The sequence below is a fragment of the Oncorhynchus clarkii genome, chromosome 10 (genome assembly GCF_045791955.1).
Source record: "Oncorhynchus clarkii lewisi isolate Uvic-CL-2024 chromosome 10, UVic_Ocla_1.0, whole genome shotgun sequence".
In the NCBI taxonomy this organism is placed as follows: domain Eukaryota; kingdom Metazoa; phylum Chordata; class Actinopteri; order Salmoniformes; family Salmonidae; genus Oncorhynchus; species Oncorhynchus clarkii.
In genome coordinates this window covers 68,267,101-68,287,097 of record NC_092156.1, presented here as the reverse complement: position 1 = coordinate 68,287,097, position 19,997 = coordinate 68,267,101, and the positions used below count along the sequence as shown (strand labels likewise).

The 19,997-nt window shown below is 42.5% G+C and overlaps 1 protein-coding gene across 3 annotated transcripts; it reads left to right on the top strand.

Annotated features, from left to right (window-relative positions):
* Nucleotides 1–3,321: 3,321 nt before the first annotated feature.
* LOC139419057 (acidic leucine-rich nuclear phosphoprotein 32 family member B-like) lies at nt 3,322–16,860 on the top strand. 3 transcript variants are annotated; one of them, XM_071168938.1, is made up of 7 exons: nt 3,322–4,033; nt 8,142–8,291; nt 8,581–8,703; nt 15,008–15,185; nt 15,529–15,605; nt 15,704–15,761; nt 15,876–16,860. In XM_071168938.1, the coding sequence occupies exons 1-7, from the start codon at nt 3,632–3,634 to the stop codon at nt 15,926–15,928; spliced, it is 1,041 nt and encodes a 346-aa protein (XP_071025039.1). In that variant the 5' UTR covers nt 3,322–3,631; the 3' UTR covers nt 15,929–16,860. The 3 variants fall into 3 exon arrangements, with proteins under 3 accessions (XP_071025039.1, XP_071025041.1, XP_071025040.1); XM_071168940.1 differs by having other exon boundaries at nt 3,326–4,033; nt 15,879–16,860; XM_071168939.1 differs by having other exon boundaries at nt 3,523–4,033; nt 15,707–15,761.
* Nucleotides 16,861–19,997: the final 3,137 nt, after the last annotated feature.

The following is a 19,997-nucleotide window of genomic DNA, read 5'->3' as shown; positions in this document are numbered from 1 at the left end:
ACTATTAATTAGTTGTAATTTGCTGACCCTAAAAACAGCGTCTCCTCAAACGAAAATACCCACTGTGTGTGTGTTACTCCGAGCCTCCAACTCTCTCACACACTCTCACAAGAATACAAAGTAGTAGTGTGAAAGAGTGATTTGCTGTTGCTATTGGAAAGGGGAGTGGTTCTAGTAGTAAATCTATGCCAGACAATGAAAGGCCCACCACTCCACTCCATCCAACAATGACAAGTTGACCAATCCCACAGACTGTTGTCACACTGGATATAGACAGATGCAATTAAGTTCCCAATAAATTCCTGAATTAAAAAGACTTTGTACTGGACATTGGATTACTAAAACTGAGAGGTTGACAAAGGTCAAGGGAAATACTGGAAGCAATTTTGGAATCCATATCCTATCATAGCGGAGTCGATGTTAAAACTGTAACAATCTAACTTAGATAGTAAAGGTGTGTTCACTACCATTACTAAACAGAACTCAACCGTAAAGATTCCATCTGATAAGTGATAGTGTGCACTGCAGTGTACTGATGTGCTCTCTCCCAGCCTAGAGGTGCTTGGAATAAATGCTCTATAATGTAACTTAGTAAAATAAAGTGTTACGATCATACGGTATAACCAACCATTTCAACAAGCACTCTATCTTTACAAGAAAAATAAAACAATGTTTTAATTAAACAATTTTAAAACAAAAATATAAATGAAACATGTAACAATTTCAAGGATTTTACTGAATTACAGTTCATATATGGAAATCCGTCAATTGAAATAAATAAATTAGGCCCTAATCTGATGGATTTGACATTCCTGGGAATACAGATATGCATATGCTGGTCACAGATAACTTTAAAAAAGAAGTAGGGTTGTGGATCAGAAAACCAGTCAGTATCTGGTGTGACCACCATTTGCCTCATGCAGCATAACACATCATCTTTGCATAGAGTTGATCAGACTGTTGATATTGGCCTATATCCAATGTGAAGAAGAAGAGTCTGTTCTTACAGCGGCTCCTCCGATACACTGACCTGGGGTCAGCAGATAGGACCCCTCCTTAATGGCGGCCTCAGCCTCCTATCCAGAGAATGCCAGACTTTGGTGCAGGAACCGGAACCTGGGTCGGTCACGAGATTCTAGAGAAACGGGGACATTCATAGAGGAAGAAGCAAGTGAAAATAGATCTACTTTAACAATTATGGCAAAATGGATGACGGAGAAACATTACTTTTTTTTAAAATACCGTTGACTTTAATTTGGTAGAATAGTTTAGGCATGAGATGCAATGGTATCTATACAAACCTGCTGCAAAAACAATTGGCGCCACAATGGTGCTCTCTGGTGGATGAATGCACAACTCAGTCCTTTTAAAAAGCAATAAAGCTCTCAAGTCAACCTCAGCTCGGGGAGAATTCTATAGGCTTACCTGCACTGATGGGGTAAAAGGAACTCCCCCAGCTCTCTCTCTGCATGGGGGGTGAAGTGCACCTCCAGACTGGTCACAGGAGGCTCCCTGATCCAGCTGGGAACTCGGGGAAAAAACGAGCTCCAAATTGGAATTCCAAGTTGGGAACTCTGGCCTCTTTCTAGAGCTCCGACATGAAGATCCCTGACGTCATGATTCAACCTTCCTCTTTCCAAGTTCCCAGTTATAGTTGAAAGCACCATAAATCCAGAGAATGCCAGACTTTGGTGAAAGTTTCATGACAAATTCTTCCCACAAGAAGGACCCCAGTGCCACCTTCCTGTTCAAGTGAGCACAGCACAACGGTGAGTCCAAAAATATATTGTATACTGCTGCATAAATTATGTAATATGCCAGGGAGATAAGTATACTGTAGCTAAGAAAGTAATACTAAGTGTATGTTGTGTAGTAAGCTGTTAGTAGCCCATGTGCCTCACCCTAGTCATTTGGTCCCTTTCCCCCTCAAAACAATGCCTACTGTTCTGACTTGGTGGTGCACATTTAGCATATACCCTGTTTTAGAAAAATGTAATAATTGAATATTGTAAGGACTTTCATTGTCTGCTTATATGCCCCCTTCTGACTTGGTGTACAGGGAAAATACTATAAGAACGGCCCATGTTCTGAATTCTGTTGCTGTACATTTCAAAAGTGCTGAACAAATAGATTTTTGACAACGTCTGTTTTAGCTTGCTCATTAATGTCTTAATCGAAATTACAGATTGCCTCTTATCCGCTCATTGTTCCCTTATGCCACAGTTTGTACATCTCAATTGTCAGTAGAAACCACATTTGTTCAGCAAGGCAGCCACATCAGCAGTTTTTTTTTTAAAGCAGTAAATGAGGCTGAATGAACTGTTTCGATACCAGACAAGGCTCCGTTGATAGGCAGGTGTAGTAGCAGTGGTAAGGATTAATTCACTCCATGGTGCTGAAAAGAAAGCTTTGCTGTTGGGACAGTTTGTGGGCACCGTTTGTCACCGTTATAGTGGAGTTAAGTATTGTTTAGTGTTGTGTTGTGTAGTGGCTTTGCTGGAATGCATCTACAAAAAGGTTGAGTTTGCCCCACCAAGATTTACATGCTAAAATTATTTGACAACTTGGAAAGGTGCATCATGCCATTTAGGCTGGCACATTTTCAGTTTGCGTAATCTCCAACAGCCTACTGTCACTCACAGATTCAGACTTGAGGCAAATAAGGCTATTTTCTTGCCTGCTGAAATCCCCCCCCCCCCCCCCCCCCCCCCCCCCAGCCCATCTGTAAATAGCCCACCCAACTACCTCATCCCAATATTATTATTATTTTTGCTCCTTTGCACACCAGTATCTCTACTTGCACATTCATCTTCTGCACATCTATCACTCCAGTGTTTAATTGCTAAATTGTAATTATTTCGTCACTATGGCCTAATTATTGCCTTACCTTCCTAATCTTAATACATTTGCACACACTGCATATTGATTTTTGTATTGTGTTATTGACTGCACGTTTGTTTATCCCATGTGTAACTCTGTGTTGTTGTTTGTGTCGCAATGCGTTGCTTTATCTTGGCCAGGTCGCAGTTGTAAATGAGAACTAGTTCTCGACTGGCTTACCTGGTTAAATAAAGGTGAAATAAAAATAAAATAAAAAAGTAACATTTTGCGACTGCAAGGCCTGGCATACTTCAGAATCATTTTGGTAGCTCATGTGGACAAATAGCCAAACCGAAAACTGCAGACATTACTAGTGCCTCCCCCGCTATCAAACCGGCATAAAACATTAAATTATTCAGAAATCTCAACTAGCAAGCAAGTCGCAGCAATGAAGAATTGAGTGCGTGCGCGTTCAAGCAAGTCGCAGTAATGAAGAATTGAGTGCGTGCGCGTCCACGCGAAGAGGGGTGGAGAATTCTGGCAAGGGGCACTTTTCGGCACAACACCGGAATGTTTTTATAGTTTCTTATTTAATACCCCGTCCAGCTGGTGGCGGTAATGCACCGTTAACTTTGGATGCCAACCGCGGTTAAACCTTAAACCCCATCGAAGAAGAAGTAGACCGCTCCAGCCCAAGTTACACCACCCCATTCCCGAAAATGGATCGCTCCTACAGACAGTGAGTCACGTGGCCTGCTATATAAAGCAGGCAGACAGGCAGGCAAGCTATACTGCTCGTTTGAACGTAACAATGGGTAAAACGAGTGACCTAAGGGACTTTGAGCGTGGTATGATCGTAGGTGCCAGGCGCGCCGGATCAAGTGTCTCAGAAACGGCCGCCCTCCTGGGCTTTTCACGCACGACAGTTTCTAGAGTTTACCGAGAATGGTGTGACAAACAAAAAACATCCAGTCAGCGGCAGTCGTGTGGGCGAAAACAACTAGTTGATGAGAGAGGTAGAATGAGAATGGAAAGAATCGTGAAATCTAACAGGCGGGCCACAAACAGACAAATAACAGCGCAGTACAACAGTGGTGCGCAGAACGGCATCTCGGAACGCACAACTCGTCGATCCTTGTCACGGATGGGCTATAGCAGCAGAAGACCACGTCGTGCAAATGAGGAGTGGAAGAACATCGCCTGTGTAGATACGGTAAGGAGGCAATAGAATGTAGACGGTTCTATTGTCATTGACCAGATTGGCGCACATTCAACAAATCTGGTCTAAGTGGAAAGTCGTCAAATCCGTCATGATTTATTTATTGTAACTGGCCCACAGTGGTTAAGCCCAATTTTCATATAGTTGGTTGTTTTCGCTGCATAACATTTAGAAGTTGCCCCTTTTCAGGTTTAGAAGTGACTGCCAAATTCTAACTCCCTTTCCTATAAACTGAGTAGTGTAGTTAGTATACAGAAATCGTGGTAGTCAGTCGTTTTTTAACTGTAATGCATGTGTTGGTTGACATCCATACAACCATTATACTCCAAGTTTTACCTCGACACACAGTATAGTGTGAAATACACATAAATAATATCCTAAATATAGGCTATTTTGCTGGGGGACGAGGAGATTCGGGATCTTCCTTCACTGTCCTTTCACTCACGTGTTTCCATGGCAATGACATTGTTTGTTTTGGTTGGATTGATTGACCTCTTTACCACGTCAGCTGGCTGTAATCTCCAGGAGACACGTTTGATGTCAGCAGTGCTGTAAAAAGTACTCACTACATATTCGTCGCCAAACCTACTGGCTCCAGGTCATCTACAAGTCTCTGCTAGGTAAAGCTCCGCCTTATCTCAGCTCACTGGTCACTATAGAAACACCCACCTGTAACACGCGCTCCAGCAGGTATATTTCACTGCTCTTCCCCAAAGCCAACACCTACTTTGGCCGCCTTTACCTTCCAGTTCTCTGCTGCAAATGACTGGAACAAATTGCAAAAATCACTGAAGTTGGACTTATCTCCCTCACTAACTTCAAGCATCGGCTGTCAGAGCAGCTTACTGATCGCTGCAACTGTAGACAGCCCATCTGTAAATAGCCCACCCAACTACCTACCTCATCCCCGTGTGTGTGTATATATATATATATATATATATATATATATATATATACATACATACTGCTAAAAAAATAAAGGGAACACTAAAATAACACATCCTAGATCTGAATGAATGAAATATTCTTATTAAATACTTTTTGCTTTACATAGTTGAATGTGCTGACAACAAAATCACACAAAAATGATCAATGGAAATCAAATTTATCAACTCATGGAGGTCTGGATTTGGAGTCACACTCAAAATTAAAGTGGAAAACCACACTACAGGCTGATCCAACTTTGATGTAATGTTCTTAAAACAAGTCAAAATGAGGCTCAGTAGTGTGTGGCCTCCACGTGCCTGTATGACCTCCCTACAACGCCTGGGCATGCTCCTGATGAGGTGGCGGATGGTCTCCTGAGGGATCTCCTCACAGACCTGGACTAAAGCATCCGCCAACTCCTGGACAGTTGGTGGATGGAGCGAGACATGATGTCCCAGATGTGCTCAATTGGATTCAGGTCTGGGGAACGGGCGGGCCAGTCCATTGCATCAATGCCTTCCTCTTGCAGGAACTGCAGACACACTCCAGCCACATGAGGTCTAGCATTGTCTTGCATTAGGAGGAACCCAGGGCCAACCGCACCAGCATATGGTCTCACAAGGGGTCTGAGGATCTCATCTCGGTACCTAATGGCAGTCAGGCTACCTCTGGCGAGCACATGGAGGGCTGTGCGGCCCCCAAAGAAATGCCACCCCACACCATGACTGACCCACCGCCAAACCGGTCATGCTGGAGGATGTTGCAGGCAGCAGAAAGCTCTCCACGGTGTCTCCAGACTCTGTCACGTCTGTCACATACTCAGTGTGAACCTGCTTTCACCTGTGAAGAGCACAGGGCGCCAGTGGCATATTTGCCAATCTTGGTGTTCTCTGGCAAATGCCAAACGTCCTGCACGGTGTTGGCTGTAAGCACAACCCCCACCTGTGAACGTCGGGCCCTCATACCACCCTCATGGAGTCTGTTTCTGACCATTTGAGCAGACACATGCACATTTGTGGCCTGCTGGAGGTCATTTTGCAGGGCTCTGGCAGTGCTCCTCCTTGCACAAAGGCGGAGGTAGCGGTCCTGCTGCTGGGTTGTTGCCCTCCTACGGCCTCCTCCACGTCTCCTGATGTACTGGCCTGTCTCCTGGTAGCGCCTCCATGCTCTGGACACTATGCTGACAGACACAGCAAACCTTCTTGCCACAGCTTGCATTGATGTGCCATCCTGGATGAGCTGAACTACCTGAGCCACTTGTGTGGGTTGTAGACTCCGTCTCATGCTACCACTAGAGTGAAAGCACCGCCAGCATTCAAAAGTGACCAAAACATCAGCCAGGAAGCATAGGAACTGAGAAGTGGTCTGTGGTCTCCACCTGCAGAACCACTCCTTTATTGGGGGTGTCTTGCTAATTGCCTATAATTTCCAACTGTTGTCTATTCCATTTGCACAACAGCATGTGCAATTTATTGTCAATCAGTGTTGCTTCCTAAGTGGACAGTTTGATTTCACAGAAGTGTGATTGACTTGGAGTTACATTGTGTTGTTTAAGTGTTCCCTTTATTTTTTTGAGCTATATATATATATATATATCTGCTCTTTTGCACACCCGTATTTCCTCTTGCACATCCTCATCTGCACGTCTATCACTCCAGTGTTAATTTGCTAAATTGCAATTATTTTGCCACTATGGCCTATTTATTGCCTTACCACCATATTTGCTCTCACTGTATACAGATTTTCTATTGTGTTATTGACTGTACGTTTGTTTGTGTAACTGTTGTTTTTGTCGCACTGCTTTGCTTTATCTTGGCCAGGTCGCAGTTTTAAATGAGAACTTGATCTCAACTGGCCTACCTGGTTAAATAAAGGTGAAATAAAAAAAACTCCCATATCTATTGGGTGAAATACCACAGTGTGCCATCAAAGTTACACGATTTATGACCTGTTGCCACAAGAAAAGGCAACCAGTGATGAACAAACACCATTGTAAATACAACCCATAGTTATGTTTATTTTCCCTTTGACTATTAACTATTTGCACATCGCTACAACACTGTATATAGCCATAATGACGTTTGAAATGTCTCTATTCCTTTGGAACTTTTGTGAGTGTAATGTTTACTGTTCATTTTATATTGTTTATCACTTTTGTTTATTATATATTTCACTTGCTTTGGCAATGTTAACATGTTTCCCATGCCAATAAAACCCTTAAATGGATTGCTAACAAAAAGCATTGCATTTGTCATTAGTGACTGAACAGCGGGCCAAGTGAAGGTAGAACTGTATTGTGCGGTTCTTCCTCGTGGCAGCTGGTTTAAAGAAACAACCGCGGTGCCTCGACAAAAACATTATGCACCCAAACACTTTTATAGCCTTCTCAATGTTTGTCTGTGTGCAAATCATGATTGTTTGACGTTCAACGTTAACTTTCTTCAACCTTTTTATCAAGCTTTTGATTGAGCAACGACTGACCCTGAGTATTAGTGATGTAACATTTTGTAGCTACGATCTGAGAGTTGCAACTGTTCATACAAAAGTCAGGAAAACCATCAGTGGAATAATAACCACACATCATTGAAGTCCATATTTTGTGTATTGACTTTTTTTTTCCATCATGAAGTTTAGATTCAAGCTTTGTTATGGATTCAAATAAAAAATAAAGTATTGATGCAGCAAGTTATAGTTGCCAAAATGGGACCCTTCTAAACATGTTTTCCACGACACTTTTGCATAATGGGTGGCAGGTAGCCTAGCTGTTAGAGCATTGGGCCAGTAACCCAAAGGCCGCTAGTTTGAATCCTCGAGCTGACAAGGGGAAACATCTGTGGATGTGCCCTTGAGCAAGGCACTTAACCCCAATTGCTCCACGGTCGACATTGATGATGGCAGACCTTGGCCGTGACCCGACTCTCCAAGGATGTCTCGGGGCGAGTGGGATGTGCAAAAATAATAATAATTCCAATTCATACATGTGTATTAATACACACTGATATGTGGAAAATAGGACCAATATAAGCCCTCACCAAATTATTATATTTGCATAAAATTACATTTGAATGTGTGTATTCTCAATTTTGAGTGTTTGTAGTGCAGCTGTAAACAATGTACGCAAACATTAAAACAAATATTCTGTCTTTTGAATTACATATTTTTTTTATCCTTATAGGTACGGGAACTTGTCCTTGACAACTGTAGCTCAAATGAAGGAAAAATTGAAGGCCTTACAGCAGAATTTGTCAGTCTGGAATTCCTCAGTTTGATAAACGTTGGTTTAATCTCTGCCTCCAACCTTCCCAAACTTGAGAAACTCAAGAAGGTAAAGTTTTGCTTTAGAATTTATTTGTTTTTTTACACACGCTTACACTTACATTTACAGTACCTTTTTTTACACATTTTGTGTTGTTGGGGAGAAGGGGTAAAAAAAGCAATTGACTACGTTCCTAATGCATTATACAATGCCTATCTTTTGAGGGCCCTGGTCTAAAGTAGTGCTCTATGTAAGGGATAGGGTTCCACTTGGGACGTAGTCATTATTTTCTGAAAGGCTGTTACTTGCTTTGGTGTTTTTGGACAGAAGTGACTGATATCTTCACATTATGTTGCAGTTGGAACTCAGTGACAACAGAATCTCTGGTGGCCTTGACGTGCTAGCAGAGAAACTCCCCAACCTCACACATCTAAATCTAAGCGGAAACAAACTGAAAGACATCAGCACGTTAGAACCTTTGGTAGGTACACAACTCCCGGTAGAGCACAATACAGTGCGACACAATCTCATTGGCTCAGGCTGTCTCAAATGACACTTTTCCCTTTTTAGAGTTTTGACCATAGACCTAGTTGGCAGTGTGATGTTTGTTTCCCTATGATAGTAAAGTTAATGCTGACAGACACGGCAGCTCTGCTTCTAGCTCCTAAGAAACTTTGCAGTATTTTGTTATCAGCCCAGAAAGTTTTTGTGTTAATACATACAGCCTGAAATAACTTTTGGATAACAGCGCAGCGGTCACTCACCAGCATTACGACCACGAATACGACTTTCCCAAATTTGATCCTTTGTTCGTACCCACCAGGGCAATTTAAGTTATCCCAGAGGCTGCTCCAAGACACTACCGGCGGAGAAGAGGTATTTGGAGTGGACTTCTAGTCCGACTCATGAGGCGTGCACACCATTCACTGCTTCTGAGTATATTACTCGCTAATGTTCAGTCTCTGGACAATAAAGTAGATGAGCTCAGGGTGAGGATCTCCTTCCAGAGAGACATCAGGGACTGTAACATACTCTTTCACGGAATCATGGCTCTCTTGGGATATACTGTCCCTGTCCATACTGCCAGCTGGGTTCTCAGTTCATCGTGCAGACAGGAATAAAGAACTCTCCGGGAAGAAGAGTCGATGGTGTATGTTTCATGATTAACTACTCATGGTGTGTTTGGGATAACATAGATACTCAAGTCCTTTTGTTCACCCGACCTAGAATACCTCAATCAAATGCAGACTGTATTATCTCCCAAGAGAATTCTCTTAGATTATAGTCACAGCTGCGTATATTCACCCTCAAGCCGATACCACAAACTGGAAACCACATCCTGAGGCCGCATTTATTGTAACTGGGGATTTTAACAAAGCAAATTTGAGCAAATCGGTACCAAAGTTCTATCAACACATTGACTGTAGTACTCGCTTAGGAAAAACACTAAACCACTGCTACTCGCCCTTTCGCAATGCCTACAAGGCCCTCCCTTCGGCAAATCAGATCACGACTCCATTCCTTCCTAGGAGACAGAAACTCAAACAGGAAGAACCTGTTTTAAGGTCTATTCAACGCTGGTCAGACCAATCAGAATCCATGCTTCAAGATTGTTTTGATCACGCAGACTGGGAAATGTTCCGGGTAGCCTCTGAGAATAACATTTGACGTATACACAGACACGGTGGCTGAGTTCATCATTAAGTGTATTGGGGATGTTGTTCCCGCGGTGACGATTAAAACCTACCCTAACCAGAAACCGCGGATAGATGGCAGCATTCACGCAAAACTGAAAGCGCAAACCACTGAATTTAACCATGGCAAGATGATTGGGAATATGGTTGAATAAAAACAGTGTAGTTATTCCCTCCGTAAGGCAATCAAACAGGCAAAACATCAGTACAGAGACAGTGGAGTCGCAATTCAACGGCTCAGACACAAGCCATATGTGGCAGGGTCTACAGACAGTCACGGATTACAAAAGGAAAACCACCCACTTCGGACACTGACGTCTTGCTCCCCGACAAGCTAAACACCACCATCGCCCGCTTTGAGGATAACGCGGTGCCACCGACGCGGCTCGATCCCAAGGATTGTGGGCTCTCCTTCTCCGTTGGCTGAGGTGAGTAAGACATTTTAAGCATGTTAATCCTCGCAAGGCTGTCGGCCCAGACGGCATCCCTAGCTGCGTCCTCGGAGCATGCGCATAGCAGCTGGCTGGAGTGTTTACGGACCCATTCAATCTCTCCCTATCCCAGTCTGCTGTCCCCACTTGCTTCAAGATGTCCACCATTGGTCCTGTACCCAAGAAAGTGAAGGTAACTGAACTAAATAACTATCGACCCGTAGCACTCACTTCTGTCATCATGAAGTGCTTTGAGTGGCTGGTTAAGGATCATATCACCTCTACCTTACACCCTAGACCAGGCTTGTGCAAAGGCCGGCCCGGGGACCGTATGCGGCCCGCAACCTGATTCAATACGTCCCGTGGAATCATGTTCGGATCACAAAGAATTTGCAATAGTAAAGTTTTGAAAAATGTGTTTGTTATTCAAATTAAAAGCCCAATGAATACAATCCTTTGTGTAATGATTTAACTCCCACTGCTTGTGGGACATTTATTTTGAAGGCATGTATAAATAACAACTGCACGAGGACAGACAGTGACTGACAGGCTGACAGCTAGAAATTGTGCAAAAAATGTGTTTTTCAAAGAAATGGAAAGTAGACAATGAATGTAGGGTGTTTAAGGCTGGGTTTCTGTACAGCACTTTGAGATATCAGCTGATGTACGAAGGGCTATATAAATAAATGTGATTTGATTTGTTCCAGCAAGAGTGGACATCGAAATATTTCTTATTGAGGTATCAGGAAAAGCTGTGTGCAAAGAGTGGATCGCTGTCCTGAAAGACTACAACTTGTTCCGACACTTCCAGATGAAGCATGCAGAGAAATATAGGAATACGTTTTCTGAGCAGCGGGCAAGTGCATCGAAAGAGTTGCTTTGTCAGTTGCAAAAGCAGCAAGGACTTTTCACAAAACTGCATTCAGCAAATGACAGAATTGCAAGAGCTAGCTATGTACTGTCCCACAAAATTGCTAAACATAGCAAGCCATTCGCTAAGGGTAAATTCATTAAAGAATGTTTAATTGACTCTGCAGCAATACTTTGCCCCGACAAAGAGCTGTTTGAAAATGTTTCTCTGTCAAGACGAACAGTGACACAGCGTGTTGAGGACATCACAGAGAATATGGAACAACAGTTGAAAGACAAGGTAAAGGATTTCACCTATTTCTCCTTGGCCCTGGATGAGAGCAGTGATGCATGTGACACGGCGCAGTTGTTGATATTCTTATGAGGCATAACCCCAGACTACAGAGGAGCTTGCTTCAGTGCAGTCAATGAAGTGCACAACCACAGGGAAAGATTTATTGGGGGAGGTTAATAAGTGTGTGGCAAAGCTGGGACTGAGTTTTGAAAAGTTCTCCAGTGTGACCACTGATGGTGCCCAAACTTGACAGGAGAAAACTTTGGCCTTTTGAAAAGGATACAAGATCAAGTAACTGAGCTGAACCCAGATCAGAAAAGTGCTCTGTAAATGTGTACTGAAAATGAGCTATGTTGTGGATAAAGTCACTAAAGTAAGAGCAAAAATCATAAGCACAAAATCTTTAAACCACAGGCGGTTTGTCTCACTGTTGGAAGGGTCATGCAGATCTCCCCTACCACACAAATGTGAGATGGCTGAGTTTGGCCAAGGTGCTTAAAAGGGTGTGGGACCTGAAGTCAGAGATTGCTGAGTTTGGCCAAGGTGCTTAAAAGGGTGTGGGACCTGAAGTCAGAGATCGCTGAGTTTGGCCAAGGTGCTTAAAAGGGTGTGGGACCTGAAGTCAGAGATCGCTGAGTTTGGCTAAGGTGCTTAAAAGGGTGTGGGACCTGAAGTCAGAGATGGCTGAGTTTGGCCAAGGTGCTTAAAAGGGTGTGGGACCTGAAGTCAGAGATTGCTGAGTTTGGCCAAGGTGCTTAAAAGGGTGTGGGACCTGAAGTCAGAGATGGCTGAGTTTGGCCAAGGTGCTTAAAAGGGTGTGGGACCTGAAGTCAGAGATGGCTGAGTTTGGCCAAGGTGCTTAAAAGGGTGTGGGACCTGAAGTCAGAGATGGCTGAGTTTTTTGCAAGTGAAAGGAAAATATGTGGATTTCCCTCAACTGCAAGATACAGAATGGTTGGGTGATTTATTTTTTTTGCCTTCACCGTGGACATCATGGCCCTCCTGAATGAACTGAATTCCAAACTACACATCAGATGTACAGCCTGATCAAAAGCTTCAAGGGAAAATGACTCCTCCTGACATGCCAAGTAGAAGCCAACAATCTCACCCACCTTCCGACACTACTAGTCTGTTCCCTATCAGATGACCAGTGGGAGAAGTATACATCGCTGCTGCGTGCTTTGAACAGTGAGTTCTCATTGTTTTGAGGATTTCAAAGTGTTGTAAAATGACATGCTGTTGGTTTCCTCTCCTTTCACCTTCAATGTGGAGAACACTCCCACTGACCTGCAACTTGAACTTATTGAACTTTAGTCTGATGCAGTGATTGTTTAGAATAGTTCTGTAATGTCACTGACAAAGTTCTATGTATGTCTCGAACAAAACTTTCCAAAGATGAGGAGTCATGCTCAGATGTTTGCACTCTTTAGGTCAACCTATGTATGTGTCTAGAAGAAAAAGAAACGCACACCTATTTAGGCGAGGTGCTGGCTAGCGGAGTAAACTTGAAAATAAAGGAGAGCCGCACACTCTAGGAGCTCAGATGCAAAAATGTAATATCCAACGTTTCGACAGCCAAGCTGTCTTCATCAGGGTATAATCACAAACACTGTGGGATGACTCGTTTTATATAGTGTCAAAAGACACACAGGTGTCTGTAATCATGGCCAAGAGTGGCCTAATATCATTGGTTAATTCTCAAATATTAAAACGGCATACAAACAACAAATGGATAGCATACGATCATAAATAAATTTTAGACTACACAAGCTTACAAACAATTACAATGGCAAAGTCACAATCACAAGAATGGCTTCAGATCAAAGTCTACGTTGAGACCGAAGGGAGCAAGGGTCTTTAAATTAAAGAGCCAGGCAGCCTCTCGTTTTAACAATAAATTATCAAGGTCACGCCCTCTCCTAGGGAGGGTGACATGTTCGATGCCAATATAAAGCAGAACCTATGTATGTGAACAGACATTTTCAGTGATGAAATATAACAAGTCAAGGCACAGATTATCTTACTGACTCCCACCTTTCAGCAATTCTGCACATAGTGACGTCAGAAACTATACCTGACTTCACTGCTCTAGTCAATGCCCATCAGACTTCACTCCTCACATTGAGTAGTTTAAATGTAATGTTGAGCGCTTTAACTTCTGTTTTTGTGCATACCTGTTAACAAGTGTTCTGTCCTTGGTGCTGAATGCACAGTGTACTTTCCCCTCCATATAGTTAATTGCATGTTTTAATAATGAAAATACCTACCAAAAGGAGAACATGGATGTGGTTTATTTATGTGCATGTTAAAGTAAAATAAGTAGCATATCTGGATGTGATTCACAGTAATATCTGTCAACAGTCATACACATGATGTATAATCCTGTAATATGATTCTGGCCCACAATGGCAAAAATATATTCTGTCGCCCTCCATGGAAAATAATTGCCCAGGCCTGCCCTAGACCCACTTCAATTTGCTTATCACCCCAATAGGTCCACAGACAATACAACCGCCATCGCACTGCACACTGCCCTATCCCATCTGGACAAGAGGAATACCTATGTCTGAATGCTGTTCATTGACTATAGCTCAGCCTTCAACATCATAGTACCCTCCAAGCTCATCATTAAGCTCGGGGCACTGGGTCTGAACCCTGCCTTGTGCAACTGGGTCCTGGACTTCCTGACGGGACACCCCCAAGTGGTGAAGGTAGGAAATAACATCTCCACTTTGCTGATCCTCAACACTGGGGCACCACAAGGGTACGTGCTCAGTCCCCTCCTGTACTCCCTGTTCACCCATGACTGCGTGGCCATGCATGCCTCCAACTCAATCATCAAGTTTGCAGACAACACAACAGTAGTAGGCCTGATTGCCCCCGGTGATGCATTGGGCATTGTTGGTCATCTGCCTGGCCTCCACGACACCTACAGCACCCGATGTCACAGGAAGGCCAAAAAGATCAAGGACAACCACCCAAGCCACAGCCTGTTCACCCCTCTATCATCCAGAAGGCGAGGTCAGTACAGGTGCGTGAAAGCTGGGACTGAGAGACTGAAAAACAGCTTCTGTCTCAAGGCCATCAGACTGTTAAACAGCCGTCACTAGCCGGCTACCACCCGGTTACTCAACCCTGCACCTTTAGAGGCTGCTGCCCTATATACAGAGACATGGAATCACTGGCCACTTTAATAATGTTTACATACTGTGTTACTCATCGTGTATGTGTATATTGTATTCCATTTTACTGTATTTTAGTCGATGCCACTCCGACATTGCTCGTCCTAATACTTATAGATTTCTTAATTCCAATATTTTACTTTTAGATTTTTGTATTGTTGTGAATTGTTAGATACTACTGTACTGTTGGAGCTAGGAACACAAGTATTTCACTACACCCGCAATAACATCTGTTAAATATGTGATAATTTGATGTGGCACTCAGATTTTATAGCAAATGAGAGATTTTATTCAGGCAGTGTTGTTCACCCCCTAAACATATTTGGTCCCACAGAAAAAGCTGGACAGCCTGAAGTCTCTAGACTTGTTCAACTGTGAGGTGACCAACCTGAACGACTACAGGGAGAGTGTGTTCAAGCTGCTCCCTCAGCTCACCTACCTGGACGGGTATGACGTGGAGGACCGAGAGGCAGCCGACTCGGACGGAGAGGTGGCCGGTGACGACGATGAGGGTGGGCAGCCATTTAGTTTTCTTGTTGCGGGAATACGAGGAAGTGCAGATGTGAGTGGAATGGGGGTGTTCTGTAGCTCAGTCGGTAGGTCATGGCACTTGCAAAGTTAGGATAGTGGGTTTGATTCGCGGGACCACACACATAAAATGTATGCTTGCATGACTAAGTCGCTTCTGATAAAAGCATCTGCTAAATGGCATATTATATATTACAATCCAGATTAGTACATCGTGGGTGTTGTCATTCAAAGGAATTATATTGTGTATTTGGTAGGGTTTGTCAGCATGTATCTGTGTGACTGACAATGGATGTGATATATATTATATATATTTTTTAATTTTAGAAGGGAATGAGGATGGAAAGGAGGAACACTTTGACAAGGACTGTGATGAAGAGGGAGTAGTAGGAGAGGAGGAGGAGGTAAAACCTTTTTTGGTTTGTTTGTGACTCAATAGTTTAATGTGGGGTATAGTTTGAGAGCTCTGTGGATGCTGACCTGCTCTGTCACTTCTCTCCAGGAGGAAGACCTCGGCATTGATGATGAAGTTGACGATGATGAGGACAACGATGAAGATGGTATGTCATTTTCATACTTTTTGTCACAAGCTCCTGTTAAAGCTCATGTTTCACGTTTGGATACTTTACTAAGTACAGCATCATAGTATAATAAGCCTTTCCCATTTCTCCCAGAAGTCAAGGCTGTCCAAGGAGAGAAGAGAAAGCGAGAGCCTGACGACGATTAAGAGCAAAAATCAAAAGCATAGCGTTACCAACTCCTTCCCTCTCCACTAGTAGTTACTTAGGATGAGCCTTGACTAGAATACAGTATATACATATGAAGTGGGTAAAACAGAATGTAAACATTATTAAAGTGACCAGTGTTGAAAGACTATGTACATACGGCAGAAGTCTAAGGTGCAGGGTTGAGTATCGGGGGGTAGCCGCCTAGTAACAGTGACTAAGTTCAGGGCAGGGTACTAGGCGGAGGCCAGCTAGTGGTGACTGAGTAACAGTCTGATGGTCTGGAGATGGAAGTTGTTTTTCAGTCTCTCGTTCCCAGCTTTGATGCACCTGTACTGTCTTCGCCTTCTAGATGGTAAGCGGGTTAAACAGGCCTTGGCTCGGGTCCTTGATGATCTTCTTGGCCTGTGACACTGGGTGCTGTAAATGTCCTGGAGGGTAGACCGTGTGCCCCCTGGTGATGCGTTGGGCTAACCTCATCACCCTCTGGAGAGCCTTGCGGTTGCGAACTGTGCAATTGCCGTACCAGGCGGTGATGCTCTCAATGGTGCATCTGTAGAAGATTGTGAGGGTATTAGGGGTCAAACCAAATTTCTTCAGCCTTGTCATACGTTTTTTTCGTACTGAACGCAGCCCTGGAGATTTCTACTCCCAAACTAATGAAAATAAAATGGTGACACCATTAAAATATAATTTTCCCCATCCAAAAATGAGCCAAACAACATATTGGTCCATATTATCATGCTGGTGTTATTTGGCAGTAAGCATCATCACCCCAATTTCTATCAATAAGGAAATGGGATGGGACCATTTCATGAGTGCTTTTCCCCCATAAATGAGGAGAGGTTGCTGCTGCTGGTCAGTCTGAGACTGGCAGGCTGCTCATATTTAAGGGAAGGGCTACTTTAAAAAAAAGACATGTTACGAGCTACAACATTTTTTTCTGGCTTTCAAACAGGCACGTTCTTCTCTTTTCTTCCCTGCAACTCTTCTCCAGGTCCTTAGTGTACAAGAGGAAGTAGTGTGCCCCCCCAGATTTTGTTTTATATTTTTCTGAGTGGCTGTTTGATTTTAAGTCAAAACTATGTAAATACCTGAAAATGTTTGTTTAGCAACAATCAACAACAACAGGGGTGTTTCTACAAGTATTTCATTTTCAATAAATTTGCAAACATTTCTAAACTTGTTTTCACTTGGTCATTATGGGGTATTGTGTGTAGATGGGTGAAGGGAAAAATTATTTTTATCCATTTTGAATTCAAGCTAACACAATGTGGAGTAAGTCAAGGTGAATGAACACTGTAAATAGTGTGATATTACACTTTCTACGATCTTTAAACATACCAATGTTTAATGTTTAAATGTTTTGTATTGCAACAGTTGTGAAAGACAATGACATACAATTTTTGGTGAATTATTCATGTGTTAGGCATCTGTGATAAGTTGATGTAATAGATCATCTATTATTCAGGTTCCCCTAGTACCCGAGTCCTTGATTGATGAACCTGACAAGGAATCATCTCACAATTCAAAATATCAGACGTGAGTCACATTTGAAATATATTGGATGATCTATTTTTCTCTATGCCAGGCTATGAAGAAGACAAATTACATTGACTCCTGAGGTGTTGAACTGATGCTCATAGCAACCCTGGTTATTATCTATGAACGTTGGAACATCTTGAATATCGATAAGGCCTCAATGGTCACATGTACTATTAAATCTGCACCCAGCACAGCTAGAAAGGACTAGCCACCCCTCAGAGCCTGGTTCCTCTGCACCCAGCACAGCTAGAAAGGACTAGCCACCCCCCAGAGCCTGGTTCCTCTGCACCCAGCATAGCTAGAAAGGACTAGTCACCCACCAGAGCCTGGTTCCTCTGCACCCAGCACAGCTGGGTATTATGTTACAGGTGAGACATACCCAGAAATTGTCAACGTCTTGTCGAGCTCTCAAACACCGGCCTTATGGATAAAACGACTACATTAGCTTGGAGGAGCTGAAAGTGAGTTGTATTGAGAAAAAAAATGCTCTTTGCTGTCAGACCCAGACAATCATGTAGCTCCAATTCACAAGAATGGGTTTACAGGGCAGTGGTGAAAGCAGTTTATATGAGCTCTACACAGCATTGGAAATTCAAACATAAAATGATATATATTTGATCCAATTACACATTCAATACTGTTACAAAAACATGCACTAAAGCATGTCAAGATCAATATAATTACTTCAAGGTTTCGTAAACATAACTGTCTAGTTGATGTTTTACCCTGCTGAGTTTCCTATTTACTAAAGAACAATCATTCAGAAAAAACACAAGTTGTAATATCTGTATATATGTCATACTATATTGAAAACATACATTCTGAAAGAGTATGTTGATGTGATAAGACCATTTTATTCAGGTCAATTTAGGATAACTATTTATTTTACTTAAATGTTTGTATTTATGTTGTCTTATACCATGCTAATACTTTACCAAGCAATTTGGAGTGAACCCCAAAACTGGTGTGTCTTTTTGGATCAAGATTTGATCCAGAATACCAAAAGGCATGATCAGATCCTCTTTCCTATTCAGGCATCATCTAATGCACAGCCACATGCAAATCCTTTGCCAATAAAACATTAAAAACCTTAACGTGACTACTCGCAATGTCGTTATTTTCATCACCATCCATCAATGCTTGAATTGCATTCGTTTTCTTTGTACACGAACCAAACTTCCATCGGCTGGAGCCAATCAACGTGGTACATGAAAAATATCTAAATCAAATGTATGTGAATAGTTTTGGTCAAAGTAAAACGTGGTACAAAAATTGTACGGTCTTCCTAACATTTTACATAACTAGTAAGCCTTACATCCTGACTATATGGGCTAACAAATTTGCACCTGGGCACACATGCACTTCTAAGTAATTGAGGCCAGAGAGCATAATTGCTATATTCTAATTCAAATCATAGACCCATAAGATAACACATGACCAAATCAATACATGGTCCATATAGAATTAAAACAACATTCTTAATGAGAAATATGATCTAATAAACAAATGTTTGCATAATCAAACAGGATGTTCCCCCATGATAGAAGGGTGGCATGACTGAAAACGTTTGGGAGGCACTGATCTAGCTAATGATAAGCACAAATACGGATGGGCATGTTTCAGCCTATTCATTTATAGCCACTATGCTGCATCAGTTGGGTTTCAGGTGATAATGCAGTAACACTTTATTTGAATAGTCCATCTAACATTTCAACTAACCAGTGTTGGGGAGTATTAAACTATATGCGGTTCAACTAGTAATTGAACTACATTTTGCATCAGCTTTGTGGTAGTCAAATTAAATTCATATCATGTTATGCCATGTAACAGTGCTGTTCTGAACGACCAGTTGAAAAACGTGGTGTTGGGTTGTGGGTTCAAAATGCACAACTGCCCTTCAAATACGCCACACGGAGCAGATTTCAAAGTTTGTTCAAGAACATTGAAGAACGTTTTGGGGAAACGTGTTGTTCAGTACAAGCAATTACGCAATGCAGCAGACGTTCAGTTGAACTGAGCGCACCCCCGAACTGACTTTCTCACAATCGCTCTACAAACAAATTGCCCAGCATGGTTCATTTCTGAACTGTTAGAGTTAGACCAGTAGCTTAACGTAATACAAAAATTGTTATTTCAGTTGTGATTGGGAGGGGGGGGTCAATGTAAAAATAAGAATTTGTTCTTAAAGCTACAACGCAACTCTTTGGGCACCCTGACCAAATTCACATAGAAAAGTGGGTTATATATCTTTCATGCTCATTGAAAGCAAGTCTAAGAAGCAGTAGATCTGTTCTATGTGCTCTATTTCTATGATTCATGTTAAGTTTAGTGGTCTTTTCCTTTCGGTTTTGTACACTGGCTTCACACAGCTGGAAAAAAAACTCTGGTTATTGAGAATATATTTCACAGCGGTTTAGATAGCACAATGATTCTCTACACAGGTAGTATTCATCTCTTACCCTGAGGTCCGGCACCTGCTGGATTTCTGTTCCACCCGATAATTAATTGCACACACCTGGTGTCCCA

Coding starts and splice junctions, on each gene's coding strand:
- LOC139419057 (XM_071168938.1), top strand. CDS start 3,632: ATGGGTAAAACGAGTGACCTAAGGGACTTTGAGCGTGGTATGATCGTA. Junction 4,034..8,141: donor ACATCGCCTGTGTAGATACG/GTAAGGAGGCAA, acceptor TTATCCTTATAG/GTACGGGAACTTGTCCTTGA. Junction 15,186..15,528: donor GGCCGGTGACGACGATGAGG/GTGGGCAGCCAT, acceptor TTTTAATTTTAG/AAGGGAATGAGGATGGAAAG.